Genomic DNA, 25323 nt, shown 5'->3' on the forward strand with positions numbered 1-25323 from the left:
ATAACAACAACCGATTATCGATTTCAAACAAAGGTAGCGCTAACGTCGATTATTGACGTCGACATCAGCGGAAATTAACGCTTTGTTTGGTGAAACTTGCTCTGCACAGCTGCTAGCAAAATCCTTTGTATTTATTCTAAGGGAACGAAATTGTGGCAGCTTAGCGTGCGTGCGCGTTGCCCACGTTTTTCTTCCACACGTTCAAGGCTTTTTTTTGCGGTGCTAGCTCTTGATACTAAAGTTACAATATATATAAAAAATAAACTTCACTTCCGTAGTTACTGAGCCTTAAGGTAATTAAATGCGCTATATCGCTTGCAGGCACGGCGCAGCCATGGACAAATCAGCTTTCGCCATCGATAATTGCACTGAATGTGGATATATTTGTTTAACGCAGTAACTATATGCAGGACCAATTGTTACAGCATGGCCTCATGAAATGGAAGACGCCGAATTAGGAAAAAATTCCGAGCCTTCTCCGGTTACCCGTTTTACGGGATGAAACTTGTGACCTCGGGTATCACACAGTTCTGAAAAATGAAAAATTCAGTTTGACAAAAACTCTTCTGGTCGGGGTGAATCGTAATGCATAACATCACAGACGGTGACCAAAAACACAAAGAAAAACCACAGCAGACGTTTCGGTGCTTCTGCCGTCTCATGCGTCGGCCTTAATCACTATAATAATTTTGAAATATGTTCAAGACTAGTAGAGTAACACATCAAATAATGCAGAAATTTTGGGACCACCATCACACATCAGTGAGGGTCACCGAGAAGAATGATGCGCAAAAGACATTTACGGTCAACAGATTTCTTTTCCTTAAAATTTATTCTTTAACAAAACATCATTTACGTCCATTACTTTACTTTAGGGCCAAGCCTGAGTTTCCCAAGCAATCTGCCACAGCCGGAAACAGGTTGCGTTGTTAGCAGCAGCCGCCTTCTTCTTTTTTATCCAGCTTCTCCCCTCAACGTTAAAGGTAACAACCTTTCATTCTTAAAAGCAGGACGAGTCAAAGTTTAAAAGGAGAAAAAAATATGTTATAGTTCCTCTCTTGAAGGAACAAATTGACTAAAAGAAATATTTGAGGAACTTGTTCCATCCTAACACACAAGAGTCCTTTAGCTCCTTGTCGACGACTGGCCAGCAGACCGAAGTGTCGCCTCTCCGTCCAGAGAGCCTTCGAGTGAACGCGACGTAGGGCTGAATTTGCGGCCCCTGCACGTCAGCGCCAGCTTGCAGGCGTAGAACATCTCGACCAGAATGGATTCCTGAAATTGTGAAATGGGGGAATTAAAAAAAAAGTTACCATCAGAGAATTAAATAATAATGACCAAGTACAAGTTATTTTCTCTTCGTTATCTTTGAGAATATTCTTATTTCAATGTCTTTCAAAGTATGTTCTTTCTCAGCTTGTGTTTGAGATACCTCTCTATTGTCTTTATTCCGTGAGGGATTTTATGGGGTTTAAGAATTACTTCGCAAAATACTCAGTAATGACAAGATACCGAATATTTTGTGGATGATATATTCAAGAGAGTTTGTATAAAGGTTATGTGACAAGTACAATATTACAAGAAAGGACGCGAACACTGACGCCATCCAGGACCCTCAGTTGTAACAAGTCTATTCCTGCGAAAGCTGAATACTCTGACAAAGTGCTCTTGGCAAGAGCACTTTGCTTCGGAACTGTAGAGCTTTTCAAAAGGGCGCTGCACTATATAAAGACAGCCTCCGGAAAGTTCTAAGCCTCCACAGGGCAAAGTGAAATCGCGCGTGCTCTTTTATATATAAACATTTTATCCTTGCTTCATATTTACTCAATAATAAGAATGAAGTGCAAAGAGGACGTAAACTTTGTTCCGGTTAATTCTATTCACGTCTTCTTTCCTGCCCGTGTAAGCTTATCACTTGGTTTTTCCTCGTTTCTTCCCTCTTGTGAGTTCCTCCAACGCAGCTCTTTTACCGCTGACGTTTTCAGGAGAAGAATTAAATACAAAGTTTTATTTTTTTTCTCTGTATATCAATATAATAGAGTGGCTAATAAAATCGCTGCTGTAGACAGCTAAAAGGTAAAACAAAAGAACATAAAGCGTAGTCGAGGGGGCCCAGCTCGTTCGATCTTTTCATTCGAGGTGCTTTAACTGAAAGTAATAATTGGTGCAAAGCACCGTGCATTGAGGAGCCACTCACCACACAATATTGGATCAATGCTGGAAAACAATTCATTCTATTTGCTTCATTCATTACACTTCTAGGCGCTAAGGCGTAACGCTAGGGGTAACAATGTACAATGGAATCCTTGCATTCCAAAAGATTGTATTGTATTGTATTGGGGTTTTATGGCGCATAAGCAACTGAGGCTATCATGCGCCAAGAGCAAGGTTAAAATCTGTTCTTATTTGAAAAGGGGAAGAAGGTTCGTTTAAGTTTACAGTTTATTCAGAACGTCTGCTTCTTTTAAAAAAACTAAGAACACATGTTAAGTTTATTATTGCTCTTTCTCCTAAAAGTAATTTGGGAAGGAAAGGGATGGCATGATCATAAAAAATAGTGAAATGCTTTCTCCGTAGTGTCTCTAGTTTTGGGCATGCAATCAGGATGTGGTTGACTGTGAGTACTTCTCCGCATTCTCCACACGTAGGCTTATCTTGTTTCATTAGTAAAAAATTATGTGTGAGATGTGTGTGCCCGATACGCAGACGGCATACTGTAACCTCCATGAAGCGTTCCTGATGAGTGCTTGTTTCCCATTCTTCTATTATAGGCTTTACGAGGTGCAATTTATTACTTTCCTGGTTATTCCATATAGACTGCCATATATCCTTTTGTTTTCGTTTAATTAACTTTATGCAATCCTTATAAGGTATGTTTACTTTCTCTATTTCTTTCCTGCCTGCTTGAGCAGCACACACGTCCGCTCTCTCATTTCCTTCAATGCCCATGTGGCTTGGAACCCAACAGAATATTATGTTATGTCCTTGGGCTGATATCTTTATTACAGCGTGTATTATGTTACCGAGTAATGGCATGACTGCATTTCTGGAGTTTAGAGCTGTGAGCACACTCAGTGAATATGTATAGATAACACTGTTCTCAGTACCCTCGTACACAATTTTTGCTACAGCTACCCGGACAGCATAACACTCGGCTGCAAATACTGATGCACATTGAGGAAGTCGAATAATTTTTTCGGAGTTCCGATCCACTACAGCGCAGCCCACATAGGAGGCAGTTTTTGATCCGTCTGTGTAAAACTCTGTGCATTTGCTGTATTTCTCTTTTAGTGCGTGATATTCTTGTAATATATGTTCTGTAGGAGTTTCGCTCTTTTTGAACTGTGTAAGAGTGAGGTCACAGACTGTTGGAAAGTTGTAGCATGGGGCCAGGGGCCTATTTTCTTGAGCGACATCAGGCAAGGTGTCCAGAATATGGAGCTCACGGCAAATGTCTTCAAATCGCATTATCAATGGTCTTGTTGTCTGAGGCTTATTTGAGAATATTGTTCGGGAGGGGCAAGTTGTGACAATCGGGTAACAGATGTGTTTTTTCCGTGTCCTTATTTTGAGGACATATGCGCACGTAAGTAAAGCTCGTCTATCTTTCAGAGAAGGCTCGTTAGTTTCAACATAGAGGCTATGCACAGGAGACGTTCTGTATGCACCACAAGCAAGGCGGAGGCCTAAGGTATGCACTGGGTCTAATTTCTTTAAATATGATTGCCTAGCTGCTCCATAAACTATGCTTCCATAGTCCAAGGAGGAGCGCACAACGGAGCGATATATATGCAAAAGGCATGCCCTATCAGATCCCCAATGTTTGCGTGAAAGGACTTTAAGGATGTTTAGGGATTTGGAGGCTTTCTTCTTTAGTGCTTGTATGTGAGGGAGAAAAGTGAGTTTTTTGTCAAAAGTAATGCCCAAGAATTTATGGTTATTGTTTATGGGCAATTTGATTTCATTTAGGTGTAAGGTAGGATTGGGCTGTATGCCTCGTTTGAGCGAGAACATAACTGCCACTGTCTTCTGCGGGGAAAATTTAAACCCATTTTCACTGGCCCATTTTGTTAGCTTATTTATTGTTAATTGGATCTGTCTCTCACATGTGGACATGTTGCATGACGTGTAGGCTATTTGAAGGTCGTCCACATAGAGTGAATACATTATGGAATTTGGTATTACTTTACTAATCGAATTCATTTTTACCACGAAAAGTGTGGTGCTTAAAATGCACCCTTGGGGCACACCATTCTCCTGCAGGAAGGTTCTTGATAAAGTGGTCCCAAGACGTACTTGAAACGACCGATGTGACAAAAAGTCACTTAAAACCTTTAGCATTCTGCCACATATGCCTAGATCTGCTAGGTCGCGCAATATCCCATACCTCCAAGCCGTATCATATGCTTTCTCAAGGTCAAAGAAAACGGCAAGGCAATGCTGTCGGTGTATAAAAGCCTCTCTGATAGTGTTTTCAAGACGCACGAGATGGTCAGTTGTTGAGCATCCTTTTTTAAAACCGCACTGATGAATGTTTAAAAGTTGATGAGATTCTAAAACAAAAGTTAGTCTGATGTTTAAAACACTTTCAAATGATTTTGCTAAACAGCTGGTTATAAACAGTTATAAACTACCAGGAGATGTCGGCTCCTTTCCGGGTTTTAAAAATGGTATGACAACAGCTTTTTTCCACGCCTCTGGCAATTTTCCTAGGACCCATATTTTGTAAAAAAAGTTTAATAGTGCCTCTATGGCAGGTTCGGATAAGTGGGCGAGCATTTTGTAGTGAATTTGGTCAGGACCAGGTGCAGTTTGTTTACCGGCAGCTAGGACATTTTTTATTTCTTGTAGTGTAATTAAGCTATTATAGGGTTCTTTTGTACCACTACTTGTAGGGAGTTTTTGTTTCTCTGCTATGTTTTTGTGTTTTAGGAATGTTTGAGTGTAGTGTGATGAACTGGAAACTTCAGAAAAGTATTCACCTAAAATGTCGGCCTGTTCTTGTATAGTTGTCTGTACTTCGGGGGCTGTTAGAAGGGGAATGGTAAATGGAGAGTAGCTGCCATTTAGCTTTCTAACCTGTTCCCACATTTGTTTTGTTGTTGTTGAGCTATTTATAGAAGTTACATAGTTTTGCCAGGAGGCTTTTTCGGCGTGGCGGCGGATGTAGCGGGCTTTTGCTCTTGCTTTTTTAAACTTGACGAAATTGTCCTGTGTTGGGTATCTGCGAAAAATTCCCCATGCTTTGTTTTGTTCTTTTTTTGCTTGTTTACATTCTTTTGAATACCAAGTTTTGTGATTTTGTTTCACCACTCCTGAGGACTGAGGAATTGCTATATGTGCTGCAGTAAGCATACAATTTGTGTAAGCATCGTTTAGTTCATCTATATTATATTTATCTAGAGTAATTTTTTCTAGGCTGGCCTTCTCTCGGAACAGTGCCCAATCGGCTAAATGCAGCTTCCAGCGTCGCGGCTTGGATGGGATGATTTGTGGTGAAGATGTTAAGCTGATTAGTATAGGTAAGTGATCACTTCCGTGTGGATTATCTAAAACGTCCCATTTAAGATCTGTAAAAATTGATGGTGAGCTGAGTGATAAATCAATACAGCTCATTTTGCCTGAACTAGATGAACAGTAGGTTGGTTTTCCGGTGTTAAGAAGACAGATATTATTACATAGTATACAATCCTCGATGATTTCGCCTCTCGTATCTGTTTTTCTACTGCTCCAAAGGATGGAATGTGCACTAAAATCTCCTACTATTAAAAATGGCTCTGGAAGCTGCTTTAAAAGATCTTCTAATCCATAACTACTAAATTTAAGGTGCGGCTCTAAGTATATGCAGCACACAGTTATAGTTTTAAAAGCCTGTAAGGTTACCGCTATAGCTTCAAACTTAGTTTTTAGTTTGTGTTCTCGAACTGCTATTCCATTTTTTACTACTATGGCAACGCCACCTGAGAGCCTGAGAGCTTGCTCTCGGTCGCGACGGAAGACTGTATAGTTTTTGAGTATGTTCTTATGTTTGGGACCTAAATTTGTCTCTTGCAAACACAAGGCTAGTGGTGAGTGAGTGGCCAATAAGTGTTTTATGTCATTTATATTAGTTAAAAGTCCTCTGCAGTTCCATTGTAAAAAAGCCATTTTGTATTAAATGAGTAGAGCAAGTTAAGTTTTGTTTTCAGGCCCTCTGATTCGGGGCTTTTCTCGTTTTTGTCGATCCAAGGAGCTGCGCCGTCCGTCTGACGTCGACGGCACAGGACTGCCTTGGCTTGTGTCCATCGCGTCTTCTGACACGCTGGACGCCCGTGCGGACCGCGCAGGTGCGTTTGTATTTCCCCTCACCGCATGGTGAGAGGCCTTGAGGCCGGCTGACCTGGGGGTCTGTGCAGCCTGTTTTTCTGGTGGTGGCGCAGCGCTGGCCGCAGCCACCAAGGGCACGGATGGCCCTGCTCCCGGTTCACTGTGTGAGACCTGGGCAGGTGCCAGAGTCTGTTGTGGCTCAGTGCCCTGTTGTGCCACAACAGAATAGGCCGGTTTTTTTGACAGAACACGATTTCGTGCTTCCCGGAAAGTTGTTTTCTTTGACCTTGATAGTAATGATTTCCTTTTCCTGTTTCCATATTGGGCATGTGCGTGAATAGGCAGGATGACTACCCTCACAGTTGGCACACAAATGTGTCTGAACCTCACATTTTTGGGAATCGTGTTCATGGGAAGCACATTTTGCACATCTCGGCTGGCCGCGGCAGGTCTGGGAGCCGTGACCATAGCGTTGGCACTTGAAACAGAGGAGAGGATTTGGAATATATTTCCTGAGTTGAAGTTTCACATAACCTATTTCGACTGATTCGGGGAGGATACTTTGTGCAAATGTCAGGACAAGGTGCTTCGTCGGAATCTCTTTGTCATCACGCCTCATTTTTATTCTGTAAACATCTGTTACGTTTTGGTCTTTGAGGCCTTCTAGAAGTTCCTCTTCGGTTAGGGATCTCAGGTCATCGTCAGAGATAACTCCGCGGACAGTGTTCAGAGAACGGTGCGGACTGATGGTCACTGGGATTTCTCCAAAAGACTTTAATGTGGACAGTTTATCATGTTGATGATTATAGAAGATTTCCAACAGAAGGTCTCCGTTCGGGAGTTTTTTTACGTTGTAACCCTGACCTATTACTTCTGTCAGTGTCTTGGTCACTATGAAAGGTGAGATTTGTCTAGCCGTTTTCTCAGCGTTGTCACTGTGTACTACATGAAATCGTGGGAACCTGTTTGGGTTTTTCAGGAAGAATTTAGAGGTTTCGTCGGTGCGACCCCTTTTTCGGGATCGATCATGTGAGAGTAAAGAAGCCATAAAATTATGTTGATGTTCGGCCAAGGTGGCGGCCGCCCACCACCGAGCCCAACAAGGGGACGGGACGGGAGCTTCCGAGAAAGTCCAGCCCACGCCAGCCTTACACCCTGACTATAACCAAATATAGCGTAACACAGGGTGGTTAGCCACACAAGGTTAACCCTTGCCGCCTGAAAAATGAAAAATCCAAGAAAAGAGGAGGAGACAGGAAAGTTGTAAGCAAGAAGACAGGAAAGCAAAAGATGGAGGGGAGGACAGGAAAAGGCGACTGCCGATTTCCCACGGTCGGGTCAGGCCGGAGGTGCCGTCTATGGGAAGCGTGGGCCAAAGTGGTGTGTTGCCTCCGCCGAGGGGCCTTAAAGGTCCAAACACTCGGCATCGGCTCAACCACCAGGATCCCCACATTCCAAAAGAGGCGAGGATTCAGAGAGGCCGTCACACTAAGGAATGCTATTAAGTAATTTAGTCGTACTATGCACAGCAAAAATCTCGAAACTGCAGAATAAAAAATATATCACACATTGTGCAACTAATAATTTTAAATGTGATTCCGCGTTAGCAAACAGGACTCTTCTGAAGTCCATAGTTGCTAACACGCTTGTATTGTGAAAATTTGATTCCTGTGATAACTTTTTCCGGCAGATTCAAAGTGAATACTCAGTTGCAGACATGTGGTACTGAGGTATGCAGACACTTCTCGGCATTTGAATATTTGAAAGCGCGATATTCCGCTTTGCGATCGATCGCAGATATCTGCATTATTTGCGTATCACCGTATACGCAAGTTACTCCCGCAGCTGATTGATTTTTACGCTTTGAACATTGATGTGTCGTTAAGTTTTTATGGGAGTTCATGCTTCAAAGTGAGTGCAATCAAACAGCTCTTTCTTTCGCGGCAATATTCCACATCAGACTACCTACTCCGCGAATTCATTTTTTAAAGCATGATTTTTCTAAATATCTATGCTAGTGAAATTGTAAGGCAGAACAGTTTCTTCCTTTTTTCGCTATAGTTTTATTAGATTTTTTTTATTTTTGGAAGAATTCACTATTAGCTATTCGCAATGTTTGTAAATATGTGTTCATTCAACCCAGACGTTTCCATTTTCTTGGGCAAGCAATCTATTTGAAGCATAATATGTTGCACTGCTTACCTGGCCGTCATTCTAGTTCGTAGTTCGTTCGTAGTTCGTACATATCATGTTTCTTATTTGAAAGTGTGATCGGAGCTTAAATTTAACTTATATGATCAGTATCTATTGCAGTTAAGTTGACTATTACGCTTACGGTTCTCTCTCTTACATTCTTTCTTTCAGTATCAGTTACATCAAGAGCTTGCACACATTTCATCCACGTTTATCTGCGTGGGATACTTCAGCGCTCCAATATCACTGCTCTATAAAATATCGAGTTTCAAACAGAATACGCAATTATCTGGCCAAATTTTTTATCGTCTTTATGTTTCACTGCGGCTGTTAGTGATACAACCGGATTGAACATAGGGCCCAATTTAGTGCCCCTAGGCATTTGACTCGCACCGAAGTTCACTGTGTTTAAAAGATTGCTGACATTTCTTATCAAAAAGATGTTTACGTTTCACTTTGTCGAACACATTCTAAACCGCTCTACGCATTTCCTAGCCTCTGTATTATATTCCTGTGTAGAGGGCACCCAATGCCTATGCGTAAGCGTAATTTTCTGACAAGCTCTTTTTCCCCTTAAACTAGGATATGGAATGCTTCAGGTGTCGTGCGTCCATCCTTTATTGGTGTGTGTACTCAAAAATACTTGAAACGTTTTGCAGACGTTCGACATCATTGCTTATTGCTCTTTTCAGGCGGCAATTTAAACTGATGAGATAATTCGGCACCATTTCGAGAACTTGTTACAGAGAGGAAGCAGCTTACATCCCAAATATTAGCTGTAGTAAAATTTGCTTTCTCACGTTCACAAGAACTGTCTTCTACGAAAAAGACTAATGAATTAAATGGTAAAGCATTAGGCCTTGCGTAATAACCTTTTGACATGTATTACTTTTTAGTAAATAAATCTACGCAACGCTTACTTGCACAGTTATTAAAATACTTTTTGTTGTCGCAGCTGTTTTAGTAAAAAATTGAAAACATTGATCCAGCATCGACGCGCTGTAAAAAAGACCTATATTTAACCCCTCATTGTGGCACAACGGAATATGTTATCGCTAAAACTTTCCTATTGAATATTTATGCTATATTTATAATTTTATCAAAAATAGACCTCTAGACCGCAAGGGGTTTCATACACAATGCCCGAAATTGTCAGAAGTTCGAAAACAGCAAAAAAGGAGATTTTGAATCCAAGTAAAAAAAAAAAAAGGAGAATGTTTTATTTTTAATAAAATCGTTCTAAAAAATCCTGAGTAAATCAGAAATATTAAGTAATTAAAATTGTTACAGAACGCTTTCTAAAATTATAAAAACAAATCTAAAACTGAGCGGTTTCCCTGAAAATTGTCAGTATTCAGCCCTAGATTCTTGCACGATGCATAAGGTGTTGCAACTGGAAACGTTTTACTGTATTATCCAGACCGTCTTCTCTAGTGCTTTCGTAGCTTTCGAGTTGTTTATTTCTTCTGCAAAATATATTACAAAATCGTCCAATGTTCATAAACATGAAAAATGACTAAATTTGAATAAAAATAAAAAAGTAATAGCATCATCGATTTTCATCGAACTCTTCTAAACACAATCATCACTCATTCATATATAACAGGCACTAAAATTATAGCATTATGTTGAAGAAACATGTAAAAGTAAATACAAATCTAAGCGCATGTTTTTATTCTAAGGAATTGCTTAGGGCTTTCTCGTAAGGAGTAGACGTCCAAATGTGGACCGTATTTGCTGAATTAGGTTACATTCTTCTTAAGCAACATTTAAAGCCGTCGCAGTGCTTATGAACTTGCCTTCTGCTCGTTGGCAGAGTTATTATAGCATAATATGGAATAAATTTGCTTTTTTCTTCCAATTTCATGGGAAAACGCAAGGGACGGTATATTTTTTTTTTAATTCCTGTAATTCTTTATTATTGTTAGGTGCAGTGGTATTCAATTCATGTCGGAATTATATTTTTCACTCTGCGAAAAGTGCGGTGACGAACTCGCAGTTTACCACATATTAATTGTTGTTTAGAACTAGAAAATCTAAGGAAACAAATATTTGACATTACTTTATAAAGAACACATCCCATTACACTCCAGGCTTCATTTGGGTGACTAAGCACTTCTTGATTCTGCGCATATTTTTAAGTTCCTTAAGAACACCAACATTTAGAAGAAACTATAACAATCAAGATATACCATTTTAACATCATCAGTTTTAGCCTTGTGGTTTGCGCAGCATAGCCTTGGTCGCATTTTCGCCATAAAATCCAATACAACTAATATTTATAGATTGTGACAAGCATTAACCATAACAAATATTTAAAACGATCGTTTTTAAGTGTACTTAATTACTATCACAGGAAAACCGCTTTGCAGCTTTATAGTTTTGGTGCAATCATATTTATTGATGGCTGCAGCACAAATGAGCCGAGAGGACGAGCAGTCTTGTTACAGAGCTATATATTCCGAACGTTTCACCACAAACTAAAAGCAGGGAAAACATGTTTACCCTCTCGCCGTAGGGTATCTTCTGCAGCTCCCAGACGAACTCGCCCAAGCAGAGGCAGACGCCGGCGATGCAGCCCGCGACCAGCACGACAAAGACGCCGCCGACGGAGGCCAGGCTCATCTCGCTGCTGCTGGCCGAAGCGGACGACGCGTTCGAGTAGAGGTGGCACTTGGCCAGCGCCGCCGGGTCAGGCGGATTGCGAGTCTTCCACCACTTCTCCTTAAGCTTGAACAGCAGGTCGCCTTCGTGGAACTCCACGATGGCCGCAGACAGGACGTTGCGGATTTTGGCGTCTGCGAATGCCCGTGGACGGGCTTAGGCGCCGAGCATGTCATGTGTGCAATTTTGCGTGCTCTGGTTTTGCATATATGTCGTAATGTGTAGTGACGCATAATGCTATGAAGAGTTTCGTGGAACTAGCTGTTTCGTGACTCAGAATTAGTAGTGGTAGTAGGAGAGTTTATTGAAGCGCAACACTTAGGTGCCTAATACAGCAGTGGCCTGCTGGACGAACAGGCGCAGTTCTCCCTCACCTTCAGCACAATGCGAGTCTATCCAGGTGCAGATAGCTTGGGAGGGGGTGGGAAAGAAATCCGATTGCAATGCAAGCGGGCAGGATAACAGGCTGTAGGAAATGTTGGCCTAAAGGAGAGGGCAGTTGGGGCATGAAGGATCGCGGTGCTTTTTGTATGGATAATGACGTACAGGGGTTATGAGCACATTCAGCTGTATCTACCGAAGGACGTGAGGCTCCCGTACAGAAATATTTCCACGAGGGTCGGGTTAGAGCTTTCTGTCTAAGCGAATCAGTGCGGAAATCACAAAAGCTCCTTTTAAGTCTCCGCCCATGAAATATTCTGCTTGAAGCCTTTTATCTTCTTGCTTCTAGCAGGGTCGATAACTCTGGAGTACGTTTGAATACTGCGGACTGTGATTAATGTAAAGGCGGATTCTGATGGATGAGGTAAACTACGTATCTACAATTGATTACTCTGAACTACCGAATTTTAAGGATGAATTCTGGCGGATTGTAGTAGCATAAATGTATTAAGTTAAATTACGATCCATTTTCTGTATAAGACGGTGGATTAAGAGTGGATTCCTGTAAATTTGATTGGATATTTATTAACTTGGATTAGGCTGGATAAAACATAGATAACCGTAATAACGCACTAAGAGTAGTGGATACTTTCGCCTTCACAACGCGCAAATAGTCTGAAGTCTTTGTCGACCCTAACTCTTTGCATACGCTTAATGCATTAAGGCGTGCAGATACCGGATCAGTTCAGTTCAGTTCAGTCGTTCAGTCGTGTCCGACTCTTCGTGACCCTATGGACCATGTCACGCCACGCTTTCCGGTCTCTCACTATCTTCCTAACATCACACAACTTCATCTGCAGTGCCTCGAGGATGCCACCTAACAATCGCGTTCGCTGCCTACCCCTTCTTCGGCGACCCTCAACCTTTCCCAACATCAAATCTTTCTCCAGCGACTCATCTCTTCTCATCAGATGACCAAAGTAGCTTTAACTTTAAAATTTGACCCTCCAATGAGCATTCAGGGTTTATGGTCGACAATATCGACTGATATGATCTTCTGGCAGTCCAAGGAACTCTCAAGAGTCTTCGCCAGCACCACAATTCAAACGCGTCAATTCTTCGCCGGTCAGCCTTTTTCACAGTCCAACTCTCGCATCCATACATCACAAGATACCGGATAGAGGCTATATTTCCTCACGCTGCGTTCCGGTTTAGGAGCTGAGCCTGCGTCAGAGCGAGTAGATATGATCGACGCGCCGCACTTTAAGTAATAGCTGCCAGTGAATGGAGTACAGTTTTAACATAAACTTGACTTAGAGGAGGACTTCTATAGCCGGCATCAGCTGCTTAGGTCGAATTCCTATCGCCGGCGTATGAAAACATACTATAATTTGCTGTTCGCCAAATGGATAAGTTCTGCGAATTTAAAAATATCAAAAAATGATACAATCATTGTAAAAAATACTATACTGGAAAGCTGTGATGCGACACTAGCAGGACGCTTGCCAAAATATTGAATCACAAATATCGCCATTTGCCATTTAAAGCTCATACCTTCGAAAAGAAGCAAAATATCATGGAACCTCCAGGCCATACTATTGCCGGCCAACGTCAACTTTCGTAATTGAGTGCAAATCGCCCACTGAAAGAACTCCTCAAACATGTGAGCAAGTAAGATTCTCATATGGTGCCGGATCAAATTTGCCATTAGGTGTTCGCCTCTGCCTCCTCCACTTGGCTTTTCATCTTATAATTTCTCAGAAAGTTGATGTCTCTGTTCTCCAGTTGGCTGCTGGGCGCAAAGGCTCCTGTGTGCGCAGCCACACGTCGCCGAAAGGAGTAAAAAGACGTGTTTTTTTTTTGTGCTTTGATATCATTCCCCTATCGCAATTCGCCAGCCATGTGCTGCAGTGGATCTACAGCGGCAACAGATTTGTAAGCATTGCTTATACATTGTGGCCGCAAGTTTCATTTATCTTGTAGAGCAGGAATTAGCTATTATGTACTGTTTGTACTCCTCAAGAGACAGGCAACCGTCAGCGAAACACATAACCGGAGCACTGCACCGGAAGAGCAGCCTTGGTGTCATTGAAAGCTTTCTTTTTTATTTAGGATGCCATACATCGCGAAGCATGAATATTTAACAGGCTTCTTGGATTATTGTCAAATTCAAGAGGACCTTATTTTTCCTAAAATATCTTCATGATTCCTACTGCAGTTTCATTAGTTCTGTGACAGAGGTTTCTCAAAAACTGAGGCTCACTATTTCCTGCTTTAAAAATTATTACTGTTCGTAATTTCAGTGAACCAGAATACTTTTTTTTCTCCCTAAACACCCGTCGAAGCTCATTGCGGCGAATTTCCGGCTCGGCCACCGTCTAACGAGGCAAGCGCTGTATTAAAAATTCTCTGTACGTTCCATTGCACCTCACTGCTTTCCTCTGGATGTCGGTCATGTAGGTAATTATACACCATTTATTTTGTCTGGTGTTACCACTCGTCCTGTGCCATGCTGTTTTATAGCAAGTTTTCACTCTTTTCGGGTGTGTTCTAGCAAAGATTCTTCAGAAATAAAAACTAAATAGTTTCAAATGCAAACGGTTAACGGGGAAGGAAAACATTTAGTATGCCTACGCCGGCAGCGCACACATGTTTTAATTGCGTGGAAACATTTTTTATCATAAAATTAGGTAAAATAATCTGAAAGTATGTGTTCTTTATTCAATATTTATATGCGCATTCATGTGTTTGTCATCTGCGAGTTACTTATAGGCGACTGAAAATGTTGCACCTCGACTCATGGATGCTGCAAGTAACTGCAAAGCAGGTGAAAGTTGGCAGACGATTGAAGAAAGCCTGCAGTCCGAGACTCCTTGTACCGCTTACAATAGCAAGGCAGTGAAGATGCCGTTAACACGCTGCTTAACCATGGTGGGCTAAACATAAAGGTATACCTCAATAATGTCTAGTGAGATACCTTTTGGCTCTTGACTTTCTGTTTCGCCCATGACATTAATGCTTCAGTGAAACTTCTTATTTATTTATTTATTTATTTATTTATTTATTTATTTATTTATTTATTTATTTATTTATTTATTTATTTATTTATTTATTTATTTATTTATTTATTTATTTATTTATTTATTTATTTATTTATTTATTTATTTATTTATGGTCTGCGAACATTACATGAGGTTCGTGCTGCAAAATGCAATTAAAATAAATACAGAAGATATTCGATGGCGGTTTTGTAGTGGCTGAACTTGATGGTTGCCACTTCGCATGGAAGTCCATTCCAGTCTCGGGCTGTTGTCAAGAAAAAAGGCTGATAATATGTTTCAGTGCGGGGTTTCGCTGGACAGACAGCGTTAGGGTGAGAACTATAAAAAGTACGAGAAGCACGTGCGACAGAGAGCTTCAGGATCAAAGGTGTGACAAAATGTTTGATTTAAAGAAAGACGAACGATTTTGCGACGACAGACCAATGTACGAAGATTGAGCCGAGAGTGTAGTGCGGCGACGGGTGTGATATATGAATAGCCGGAACAAATAAATCTTGGAGCGCTATGTTGGGCAGATTCTAAAGTTTTAATAAGGTGTGCAAAGGAAAGATCGTGCCAGCGGATGTAAACTCTGATTTCAAGATATTCTTACCTTTGGAGGACTATACTGCGAGGAGGGCTTAGCAGCTACGCCAGTTACGCTCGCTCCCGACACTGAGCTAACTGTGAGACGGTGACAATCTCACTGCTTGTGTTGGCACGAGCAATACCCGTGTTTGAGGCATACGTACTCCTGCCGTAATCGAGCCGCTTGCTATAGTAGCAAACTCCTTTTAGTCAGAGGAAGCAAGTCCAACTGCTCACATGTTTATGTTTCCCCATATGAAGTACAGCACTACATAGCGCTCATAAGGCAACATAGTAGTCGCTTCAACGTGCTCCCTCCAACATTTATCACGTTACGCTCCCCTACGACGCGACTACTACGAATACTGGAAAATGCCGACATAGCTTTTATTTCGTAACAAGTTATTCAGCTCTACATAAAGGGCAAGGATACAGGAAGTAATGCAAAGGATGGGCGCTGTGTCCGTGTCTTTTATGTAGCGCTGAATAGCTTGGTACGAAACTATACTTCACCATCCAGCTAAGCAACGTGTTTCGTTAGAATAACTTTTATTTTCTGCTCAAGTCCGAGACATTATTGTTATTTGTCCGTTTAAGGTGATACTTCAACCGTTACTTGACTTCTATTCCCTCACGGTTTCATTTATCACTGATGCTAGTCGCTCTCGCAAGCTATTTGTCGATGATGTCATACCTTTTTAAAGAAAATGAGTACACGCTGCAGGAATTCAAAATGCGAAAACCACCTGGTTTTTAGAGATTTCTGGTTTAGAGACTAAACCAGAAAACTGACTAGGCTTTCTTATTTGCGCCGTTGCTTCATCGCGGTTCATCTCTGGAACTTATTAGGGAAGCATAAAGCGAGCATAACAGCTACTGTTCTGGTCTGGTCTCAAGTGAGGATTACGCACTTTTTTATTTACTTTAATGCCTTAAGGTGGCCGAAAGATCTATGACGTACAGTGTAAGCTGGCGTAAGTAGCATTCAGTGCAATACGTGAGCCACATTTAGCACAGCACGGTCAGAGCGCCATGACCCTGCAGAGTCCGACCGTATCTGATGCACACTTTGGAGTAGCGCTTCATCCTTCCGTAGTTCTGGTGAAGAGATGAGTGCATTACCAATAATTTTTCAAGAACGAATTTTCAAAATAGACGAAAATTTAAAACCTAATATCAATTGAAAAAATATTTTTCAGTGAGTGCGGTTTCGATTCTGACAATCTACCGAAAATAATTTACAAGAGTTTCTATAATATGCCTTATGGCAAGCTTGCGTAAAAAAATTAAATAAAAACTGCAAGCGCTTAGTCAGGTATACCTTCAACAATGGGTTAGACAATGACACTATAGCAGGAATGTCGCTACTGATGCCCACGTAGTGCGCGGAAAAGTGTATTGGCCAGTCTGTTTATACTATCATAAAGTGATAATTACTGTAGAATACGGAGCGAAAGAGGGCGAAGAAGTGCGGGAGAAAAGACGAAGGAGCGTAGGAGCGTGTTCGCCTTTGCTTCAGGTCTATCTGCCTCGGGGTTTGGTTCATTTAAACATCCCTGGGTCCAGGCATTGAAGCCTCAGGAGCGGACATCCAAGTTTCCGCAACGGGTCCGCACACGCCCACATCAGCCTCTGCGCAGTCGACATCAGGGAAACGGATCCAGTGAAGCGAACCAACAGACAATTGAAACCATTTCGCCTGGCCGCCGAGCATGAATGTACCGATCCTGGGCCCTTAATTCCACCGCAATCTGGCAAGCCTGCTAGAATCGGGCCAACACCGTTTTCCGCAGTGCTAGGTCGGAACAAGTTCGTGCGCGTCGTGAGCGGTAAAGATGGAGCTCGAGACGTTGGTGCTGGAGAACGAGCAGCTAGGTATGACGCTTAAGGAACTCCTCGGTTGGTCCGAGGAGCAGCTTAGCATGGATAAAAAAGAATTATACGCGGCCTAGGCAGAAGCGCGAAAGGATGGGGGATTTGCGGCCAATGCCGAGCCGAAGCATTCGCATCTGGAGACAGAACTTCGTGAGAGATCGGTGGCCGAAATCAACCAGAAAAGCAGTGTTTAATCTTCGGAAGCGCAGGATATTGCAGTAGTAAAGCACCTATTTTCATGGCAGTCTACATTATAATGAGACAGCTACTGAGTTAGATTAGAGCCCTAACCAGGTAACCCTATCATGTAATTAAGCACATGGGGAATTACAGGCCACACTACCGGAGGCTAAGGAAAGGCCACACCAAGAGTTAAAACAAGCTGTCAACTGCATTGCCAAGTCATTAAATATAAGAGAGGAATGTCTTCAGGACTCCAGCAAGACGTATGTGTGCATGGAAAGCTGTGCTCACTCTCGCAGAAAAGCTGGAGGCACGAGCACGTTGATAGAATGGAAGTACAGGTAGTGCCCATATACTCAGGATATAACCGGTGAAAGCACAGATCTCAACTTATATGCGAAGGAATAGCGAATAAGGACAGCGTAAGGACCGTTACTGCAGTCGGCCTAGAGCCTTTCTGGCAGCTACATGCAGAGCGGTGAACGTGAGGAAACACGCGAATGTGGGTTGCGCGTATTTGGGTACTGTCTGGAATATCAGATGACTGTCGCATGTTAAATGCACTGACCAAGACCTATCTACCTGGTGAAGACAACTACCGAAAAGGTGGACGACAGTGAGAAACCAAGAGAGACAAAAATATTTGTAGCATAGATGTTTCTAGGCTACCAAGAGATCCAGATTAGTCGAAGGATTGGCCGCCGCTATTCTATGTTCCCAAAGCCGTCACATTGATGTTTGGTTATCTCAAGAATAATGTTGCTGGCAGGAAATAACATCCGCTACGAGAAGCCAGATGTGGCAGAAATGTAAGCAGCGACGAACCTCGATATGAAACTGCGTCTGTAGAAGTATGTTCGGTTTAAGTTCACGACGGAAAAGAGACCGCGTGTTTTGAAGCAATGCCATCGCACGCACTGCCGCAAAACGCTACGTGTGAAATTATAGAAGAAGCAACTCGAGCCTCACTCTGCAGATGTGTCGGCAGACGTGATACTAATATGCTTGCACACGGTGAGTTGAAGACTGCGGAGAAGATTCACAGACACACTCGTTATCGGCTCTACACAAATATATTTGACAGGACCCGCTAAAGCAGGCTGAACGGGACCGCGAACCGCCGGCATTCAGTCCTGCAGCCACGGAGAGCAACATGTGTGCTCTTGGCAGGCATACTAAGGCTGTCAATTTCTACGGCCGGACCACGATGGCATGCTGTAGCCCCCCCCTCCCCCCCTTTCTAGCGCTGAAGCCATGAGCGAAGGAGAATGGCGAAAAGCGCATTCTGTGGGTGCGAATCGTACGCGGACAGGACTGGCACGTTATAGAGGGAGTGCATTTTCGCAGTTGACGACGACGTCTTAGTCAAGTTGGGAGGGTTTAAGGCGATCAACGGAGGTCATGTCCTCAAGGCCGTTGCTGCGCAGCAGAAAGTGCTTAAGAGCTCGTCAGAGCACCTGGAACAGATTGTCGTCTGGTGGACGTAAGGCATTGTGGAGACAAAAGACACGAGTTCACCGCTGAAAGTCAAGGGGGATATGGATATGACGAGAAGACTCGTGCTGACATGGTGGAACGACAGTGCTCTTAGCGCTAGGTAGACGACATACGTAATCTGTGACGTCATCGGGCGTAGGTTGTGAGCGCTCGAAGAACGGGCCAGGGACACGGAGAGTAGTGCCAAATGTGAACTCTGCTGCACAGATAGAAGGATCACTGCGAAGGCCATTGCGAAGACCAAGCAGGACGAAGGGTAGTCGCTCAATCCATGGTGAAGGGAAAGCGGACGCCATAAGTGAAGCTTTCAACTGCCAGCGAAAGCGCTCAACGATATCGTTGGAAATCGTGTGGTAAGAGGTTGTCTTTATGTGGTTGACGCCAAGGAGCCGAGATAGGTTGGTAAATAATGCTCAGTCAAATTGACGACCACGATCAGTCGAAATGGTGGGAAGGATACCGTAGCTGCTTAAACAGAGTGTGATGGGCGCTCTTGCGGTAGACTCTGCCGTTATGTCCGAAAGGGGCGTCGCTTCAGGCCATCTCGCGAACCTGTAATTTCAGGTTAACAGGTAGCAGTGGTTCCCGCACGGAGGAAGAGGACCGACAATGTCGACATGCAGATGGCTGCAGCGGGCGCCTGGGAAAGGGAAGGATTCATGTGGAGTCACAGTGTGTAGGTGTCCTTTGCCTTGCTGACAACTGAGGCACGTGCGCTACCAGCGGCGAGCGTCGACGTTAATGCGAGGCCAGATATAACGAGCCGGGACGAGGCGCTGAGTTGCGGGAATGCAAGAATGGGCCTAGGAATGAATGCAACCTAAAACGGTTCGACGGTATAATGGAGTCACGCAGCGGCGAGGGTGACCTGTCGCCGTGTCACAAATCAGAAAAACGGCGTAGTCGGGAAGAAAGTCTTCGTCCAACACCAGAGAGGCTTCGGGCGTGCGAAGCCGTTGCAGCTCGGCATCGGCTCGCTGAGCAGCAGCCATATCCATGAAGTCGATGACTGGCCGTTCGTTGCCCGTCGCATTGGCTTCAGCACGAGAAAGACCGTCGGCAACTATGTTCCACTTACCGCTGCTGTGATAAATGTTGCATGTAAATTTGGAAATGTTAGCGAGCTGACGGATTTCACGAGGAGCGTAGGAGTAACTCCGGGATATCAGCGCTGACTTCACAGGTTTATGGTCAGTCAGGATAAGAAATGTGCGTCCCTCGAGAAAATTGCGGAAGTACTTCACGGCTGAATATATTGACTGCAGCTCTCGGCCGAAGGTGCTTCGGCAGCGCTCAGGGGGCGGGATCTTGTTAGAAAAGAAGATGGTTGGCTGCCAAACAAGAGCGACGAATTGTTGCAAGACGGCGCCGAGAGCAGTCTCCGATGCGTCAATCATGACGGACCTAGGCGCGTCACATTTGGGATGAACCCGGAGCATCACACCGGCAATGGAAGCTTTGATGTCGCTGAGTGCTCGTTCAGTGGTATTGCTCCAAGCGACAAGAAATTTTCGCTTGCTGTGGCCCAATATATGGTCGTGAAAAGACTGCAGTTTCTTTGCGTAGCGAGGAATGAAGCGCCGACAATTGTTGGCGAGGTCAAACATATCGCACTGTTGCCAAGTGGTGATGGGCAGGGAAAAATGTGTGATGTCGGGGACACGAGCCGGTAACGGGCGGATGCCATTGATGTTTACACGATGACCGAGAATGCCCAATTCTGCAAAGCCAAACTCGCTTTTCGGTCCATTGACCACAGAACCAAAGCAGCTGAGCCTTGCGAGGATGACTACGATGGAGCTTGTGGGCCTCTGCCACAGGGCTGAAGACGAACATGCCATCAAGATAAACAAAGTAGCTACTCAAACCGCGAAGGACTTTGTCAACAAAGCGCTGAAAAGCCTGCGCCGAATTGCGAAAATCTGAAGGCATCCTCAGATATTCAAACATGCCAAAAGGCGGAATAATGGCAGTCGTCCAGGATATACGAGAGCTTCACAGGAATCTGGTGATTTGTCTTCACGAGATCAACCTTGCAGAAGATTTTGCAGCCATCAAGAGCAGATGTAAAATCTTGGATACGGGGAATCGGGTAGAGGTCAGGGACTGTGCCCTTGTTGAGACCCCGGTAATCGCCACGCTGGCTCCAGTCACCGTTCTTTTCGGGAACCATGCGGAGGGGCGATACCCAGGGCCTAGAGGAGGAACAGGAATCCAAGTTCCAACATATGCTCGAATTCTTGTTTGACAGCGAGGCGACAAGCGCGAGGAAGCACGGGTGGCCCAGTCATCACAATATGAAGAGCCCCGCTGTGAGCGACCGGTGCTTGAAGGAATGGAGGTCCGAAAACGTCCGGATACTCAGCAAGTACGCTGGACCAAGGATCGGTAACTGTGATGTGCGCCTGGAGCAGCTGAAGTGGTTGATCGCAGCAAGAGACGCCTTGGACAATTAGACTTGTTTGAAATCCAGTATTCGGTTTTGCCGCAAGTTAAATAGATGCCTGTAGTGCCATAGGAATTCGGCGCCGATGATTGGGGAGCGCACGTCCGCTATGACAAATATGCAGCGAAAGATACGGCGGAGTCCGGTGTTAAGAGCCACCGACGTCTGGCCGTATGTAAGTGTAGTCATTCCGTTGACGGCGGTCAGAAGTAGAGAGTCTGAAGGACGGCGTCGCTCAGTAAATGCTGGTGGAAGAAGGCAGATCTCGGCCCCAGTATCGATGAGGTAGCGGAATTTTGTTATACGGTCAGTGACATGGAAGAGGCGACTTCACTGGGGGCCGAGAACACCGGTCGCGTTCAGTGTTCGGCCAGACCGTCTTCCCGCGAAGGAGCAGCACTGACGGCATTTGCGTGAACGAGAGCCGTAGCGGCGGTGGTACGAGCAAAAGGTCCCGGAGGACGGAGAACGGTTGCCAGGAGTACTTGGGCTGGTACGGCAGGGTGGATATGAGAAACGTGGCCGGCGAGTACGAAGGGCGGCAACGTCAGCTGTAAGCTGTGCTACTTGCCGGGAGAGCTCTTCATTAGTATCGGTGAGGCGGACACAGCAGTCGTCAACAGGGCGACTGAGGGGCAAGAGGGCGATGAATTGTTTCCACAGAGGGAATAGCGACGTCCATCATTTTATCTGCCAGCTCAGCGAGGGATTCCAAAGTCTGAGATGAAGACATGCTCAGGATCACGCGCACCTGCAGGGGTGGCGCTGCAGGAAGAGTTCCCGGAGGCGCGCGGTCGTGTGAGAAGTGGAGTCTCCAGCCAAGGCTGTCATGTGACGCAGCAGCTCGGTAGGCTTGAGATAGAGCTATTCTGAGGTAAGGAGCTGCTGCAGACTACGCGGCTGCGTTTCATAAGTTTGCTGGATGAGCGTCGCCCGAAGAAGATCGTATGGGCGATCGGCCGATGGAGAGCGGAAGAAGTCACGATCAATCACAGCAGTAGTAGGGGTGAGCGCACCAATGACGTGGTCGATTATTGTCATCTGTGAAGTGACGCGGTGCCGGCGGAACAAGGCTTCGTTGGTTAGGAACCAAAGTTATGAATCCGATGACCAGAAGCCAGGGAGCTTGAGAGCGAAGACCGCGGACTCATGTGGTGGCATCCTGTGTAGCGACGAAGACAGCACATGAGGGGGGGATCCGTGGACATGACGTATACGTTAGAAGGTAGGCGGGCTCTCGACCTCCGGGGGCAAGTAGGCCTAGCGAAGCGGCTGATTCAAGCGCAGGGCATGACTAGAAAGCGAAGACGCGAAATCTAGAGTCACCATCTTTGTGGATGTGGTTCACAAACACGCTTGTTGTTGGGTCTCCACAAATATATTTGACAGGGCCCGCTGTGCCAGGCACAACGGGACAGCAGACCGCCGGCATTCAGTCCAGCAGCCACGAATAACAACCTGCGCGCGTTTGGCAGGCGTGCTGAGGCAGTCTTCTTCTGCGGCCGGACCGCGATGGCATGCTACAAATTTGTGGAGATGTAAAGTACAATCACTTCCTCGTGCACGCACGCACATGGACATTTCCTGCTACCATTATTTCACAAGCCCATAAGGGGAAGCGCTGTTCTGGTACCTGAGCTACTTAGACCTCATCACGTTGTGCTGAGTATCACACTGATTTTTTGATTATTCATCTCATGTGAAACTGGCACTTTCATCTTTGTGGTTATATTTCCCTTTTATGTTTTCAGGCGGCTTCTTTGTTATGGGCTGATCGTGTTGCATGGAATAAGGGTAGTTAATCTGGTATTTGGTGATACACATAACACCCTGGTTCCTCTATATAGTGTGTCGTGTGTACGAGATTGATTTTGCAGCTCCACTGTACCGCATCAAGAACCTCCTTCAATGTTTGTGCTCATTAGTCTTTGATCCGTACTGGCATATTTCTATACATATACTTCACACATACCCTCGACATGACCAACATTGCCATTGTAACTATGAGGCGTCATTCACCCCCGGTGCCACGTTCACTTATGTGTTCCTTATTCAACCAATATAGTTTTGTGCCAGTACCTTTAGTGTCGTCTTAACGTTTTTTTACTGCGTACGTGGGCATTGAACATCCTCAAAGGACATACCTCCCAGTGCTGGTGGTGAACAGTTCCACTGTGACTGTCTTAAAAAGGGGGGGGGGATTGTGTCATGAAGTAAACAGTGTTGTAGCGTGAGGAGAGAAATAAGGCGAAGACATGCAAGAGAAAAGTCGAAGTAAAGCAGCGTAGGAGTGTTTTCGCCTATGTTTCACATCTATCTCGCTCGTTACTTCTTTTACCATCCCGGGGTACAAGTCTGGAAGCCTCAGGTGTGGATTTCCGCGTTGCCGCAACGCGTCTGCACCAAGCCCACGTCTGCGTCTCCGAAGTTTACATCATGGCACCGGATCCGGCAACGCGAACCGACAGGCAGGTGGGGGCCCTTTGGGCTGGCTTTCGAGCACTGGTTTACCGTCCCTGGTCCCTTAATCTATCAATATACATAACTAACCAAAAGGCTAAGCAAAATGCTTCTACTTAAGTTGAGGACAACTCAAAGGGCAATGGAACGAAAATGGTAGGGGTACGATTAAGAGATAGGAAGCGTGCAGAGTGAGTCAGAGAAATAACTCAAGTTACTGACATTCTAGTGGAAATTAAGAAGAAATGCGCATGAGCAGGACATGTAGTGCGAAGAGAAGATAACCGGTGGTCGCTGAGGGTAACAAACTGGATTCCAATGGAAGGAAAGCGTAGCAGGGGGCGGCAGAAAGTTAGGTGGGCGGATGAAATTAAGTCGTTCGCAGGGGTCAAGTGGATGCAGCTAGCACAGAACCGGGTTAAGTGGAGAAATATGGGAGAGGCCTTCGCCCTGCAGTGGGTATAGTCAGGCTAATGATGATAATGATGATAAATAACTATGCAAACGTCTCAAAGCCACGTTGTTAAAAGCATATGTATGCATCCGTAGCGTAAACGCGTCCTTGATAGGAGTGTGAATAGGGTTGCAGTACGTTGTTAGGTACGTAGCGCACTCATTCCACGTCCGCATACGCAAACCTTTTGCATTTGAGTAAGTACATACTACTGCATGCTTTGAACACTTCGCGTCTAACAGGTGTCCTATTCGACACACAAAGATATATCATGCATTGCGCAGTGACTGGTACTTTACAGGGGTATTGACTGCGCAGTGGCAATAGAATCTGAATGCTTCTATTCCTTTCAAAACTTCAAACCTCAAGCCCTGCAGAACACGAGAAAAAAATGTAAAAGTACGCACCGGGAGGCGTAGCGATTCCGTATCCCTTGGAGTCCAGCTGGCCGCCTATCTGCATGAGCTGGCAGTTCTTCTGCACCATGTACTCAATGGTGGTTGACTCCATGAGGTACGCGTAGCCGCCACGTAGCACCCGCTCCACGCCCTTGACATTGCTTTCGGCGAATACGCTGGGCTGAGCGGCTTCCATCACTGCCCACATGCGCTTGATGAGCGGTGTGTCGGAGTCCTGCCGAGAAGAGAGGCAAAGGTTCAACATCACATGACAACCCTAAGCTTATTCACTAAATGGAGGCAACCATCACGTGGTGTTGCTTACAATCAGATGCCATATTAGGCTCAAGCTACAAGTGAGATTCGTGAGAAGTGTGCGGCGCAAAGTAGGACGCCTCTAACGACAGCGCTGGTACCAATACAATGACCAGAGCATAGAAACATTAACGCGTAATACGAAAAAGGAACGTTTGAAGAGACGCCTTTACTAATGATTCGATTCCGTTTTCTGTACCCTAACCTCCGTACTTTCCGACATGGTGTGCGTAAAGAGCAAAGCTAGGGAGGAAGGTAAACTACTCCTCAAGCACCTATTTTCTTGGCAACGCTTTTGAAATGCGAACGCACAGATATTTGGCGACGTTTGGACCAGTGCGCTTGAAGTGCCCAAAGGTACATTGGACACATAGTGCTCTTGCATGCCGAGTTTCCTCTCTATGCAGGCACACTGTGCTGAAGCCCGTGGATATATACTGTCCTATTCCTTGAGGGAAGTAGGGACTGGTTCTTCATTACGTCATTACACGGCTTTGCCAAAGATATGCAGCAAGGTGTGAA

The 25323-nt window shown here is 44.7% G+C and overlaps 1 protein-coding gene across 3 annotated transcripts in view; it reads right to left on the reverse strand.

Annotated features, from left to right (window-relative positions):
• Positions 1–808: 808 nt before the first annotated feature.
• The window catches only part of LOC146209635 (glutamate receptor ionotropic, kainate 2-like), a 363010-nt gene continuing 338495 nt past the window's right edge, over positions 809–25323 (reverse strand). For 2 of the 3 annotated variants that reach the window (XM_084602911.1, XM_084602922.1), the window contains 3 exons: positions 24496–24721; positions 11005–11318; positions 809–1275 (listed from right to left, as the gene is read on the reverse strand). In XM_084602911.1, coding sequence (XP_084459037.1) covers positions 1126–1275; positions 11005–11318; positions 24496–24721 — 690 coding nt within the window. In that variant the 3' untranslated portion in view covers positions 809–1125. The remainder of the gene's footprint in view (positions 1276–11004; positions 11319–24495; positions 24722–25323) is intronic. The other variant, XM_084602915.1, reaches the window with a different exon arrangement.

The sequence above is a fragment of the Amblyomma maculatum genome, chromosome 1 (genome assembly GCF_055883805.1).
Source record: "Amblyomma maculatum isolate TAMU_Amacu chromosome 1, ASM5588380v1, whole genome shotgun sequence".
Taxonomy (NCBI): domain Eukaryota; kingdom Metazoa; phylum Arthropoda; class Arachnida; order Ixodida; family Ixodidae; genus Amblyomma; species Amblyomma maculatum.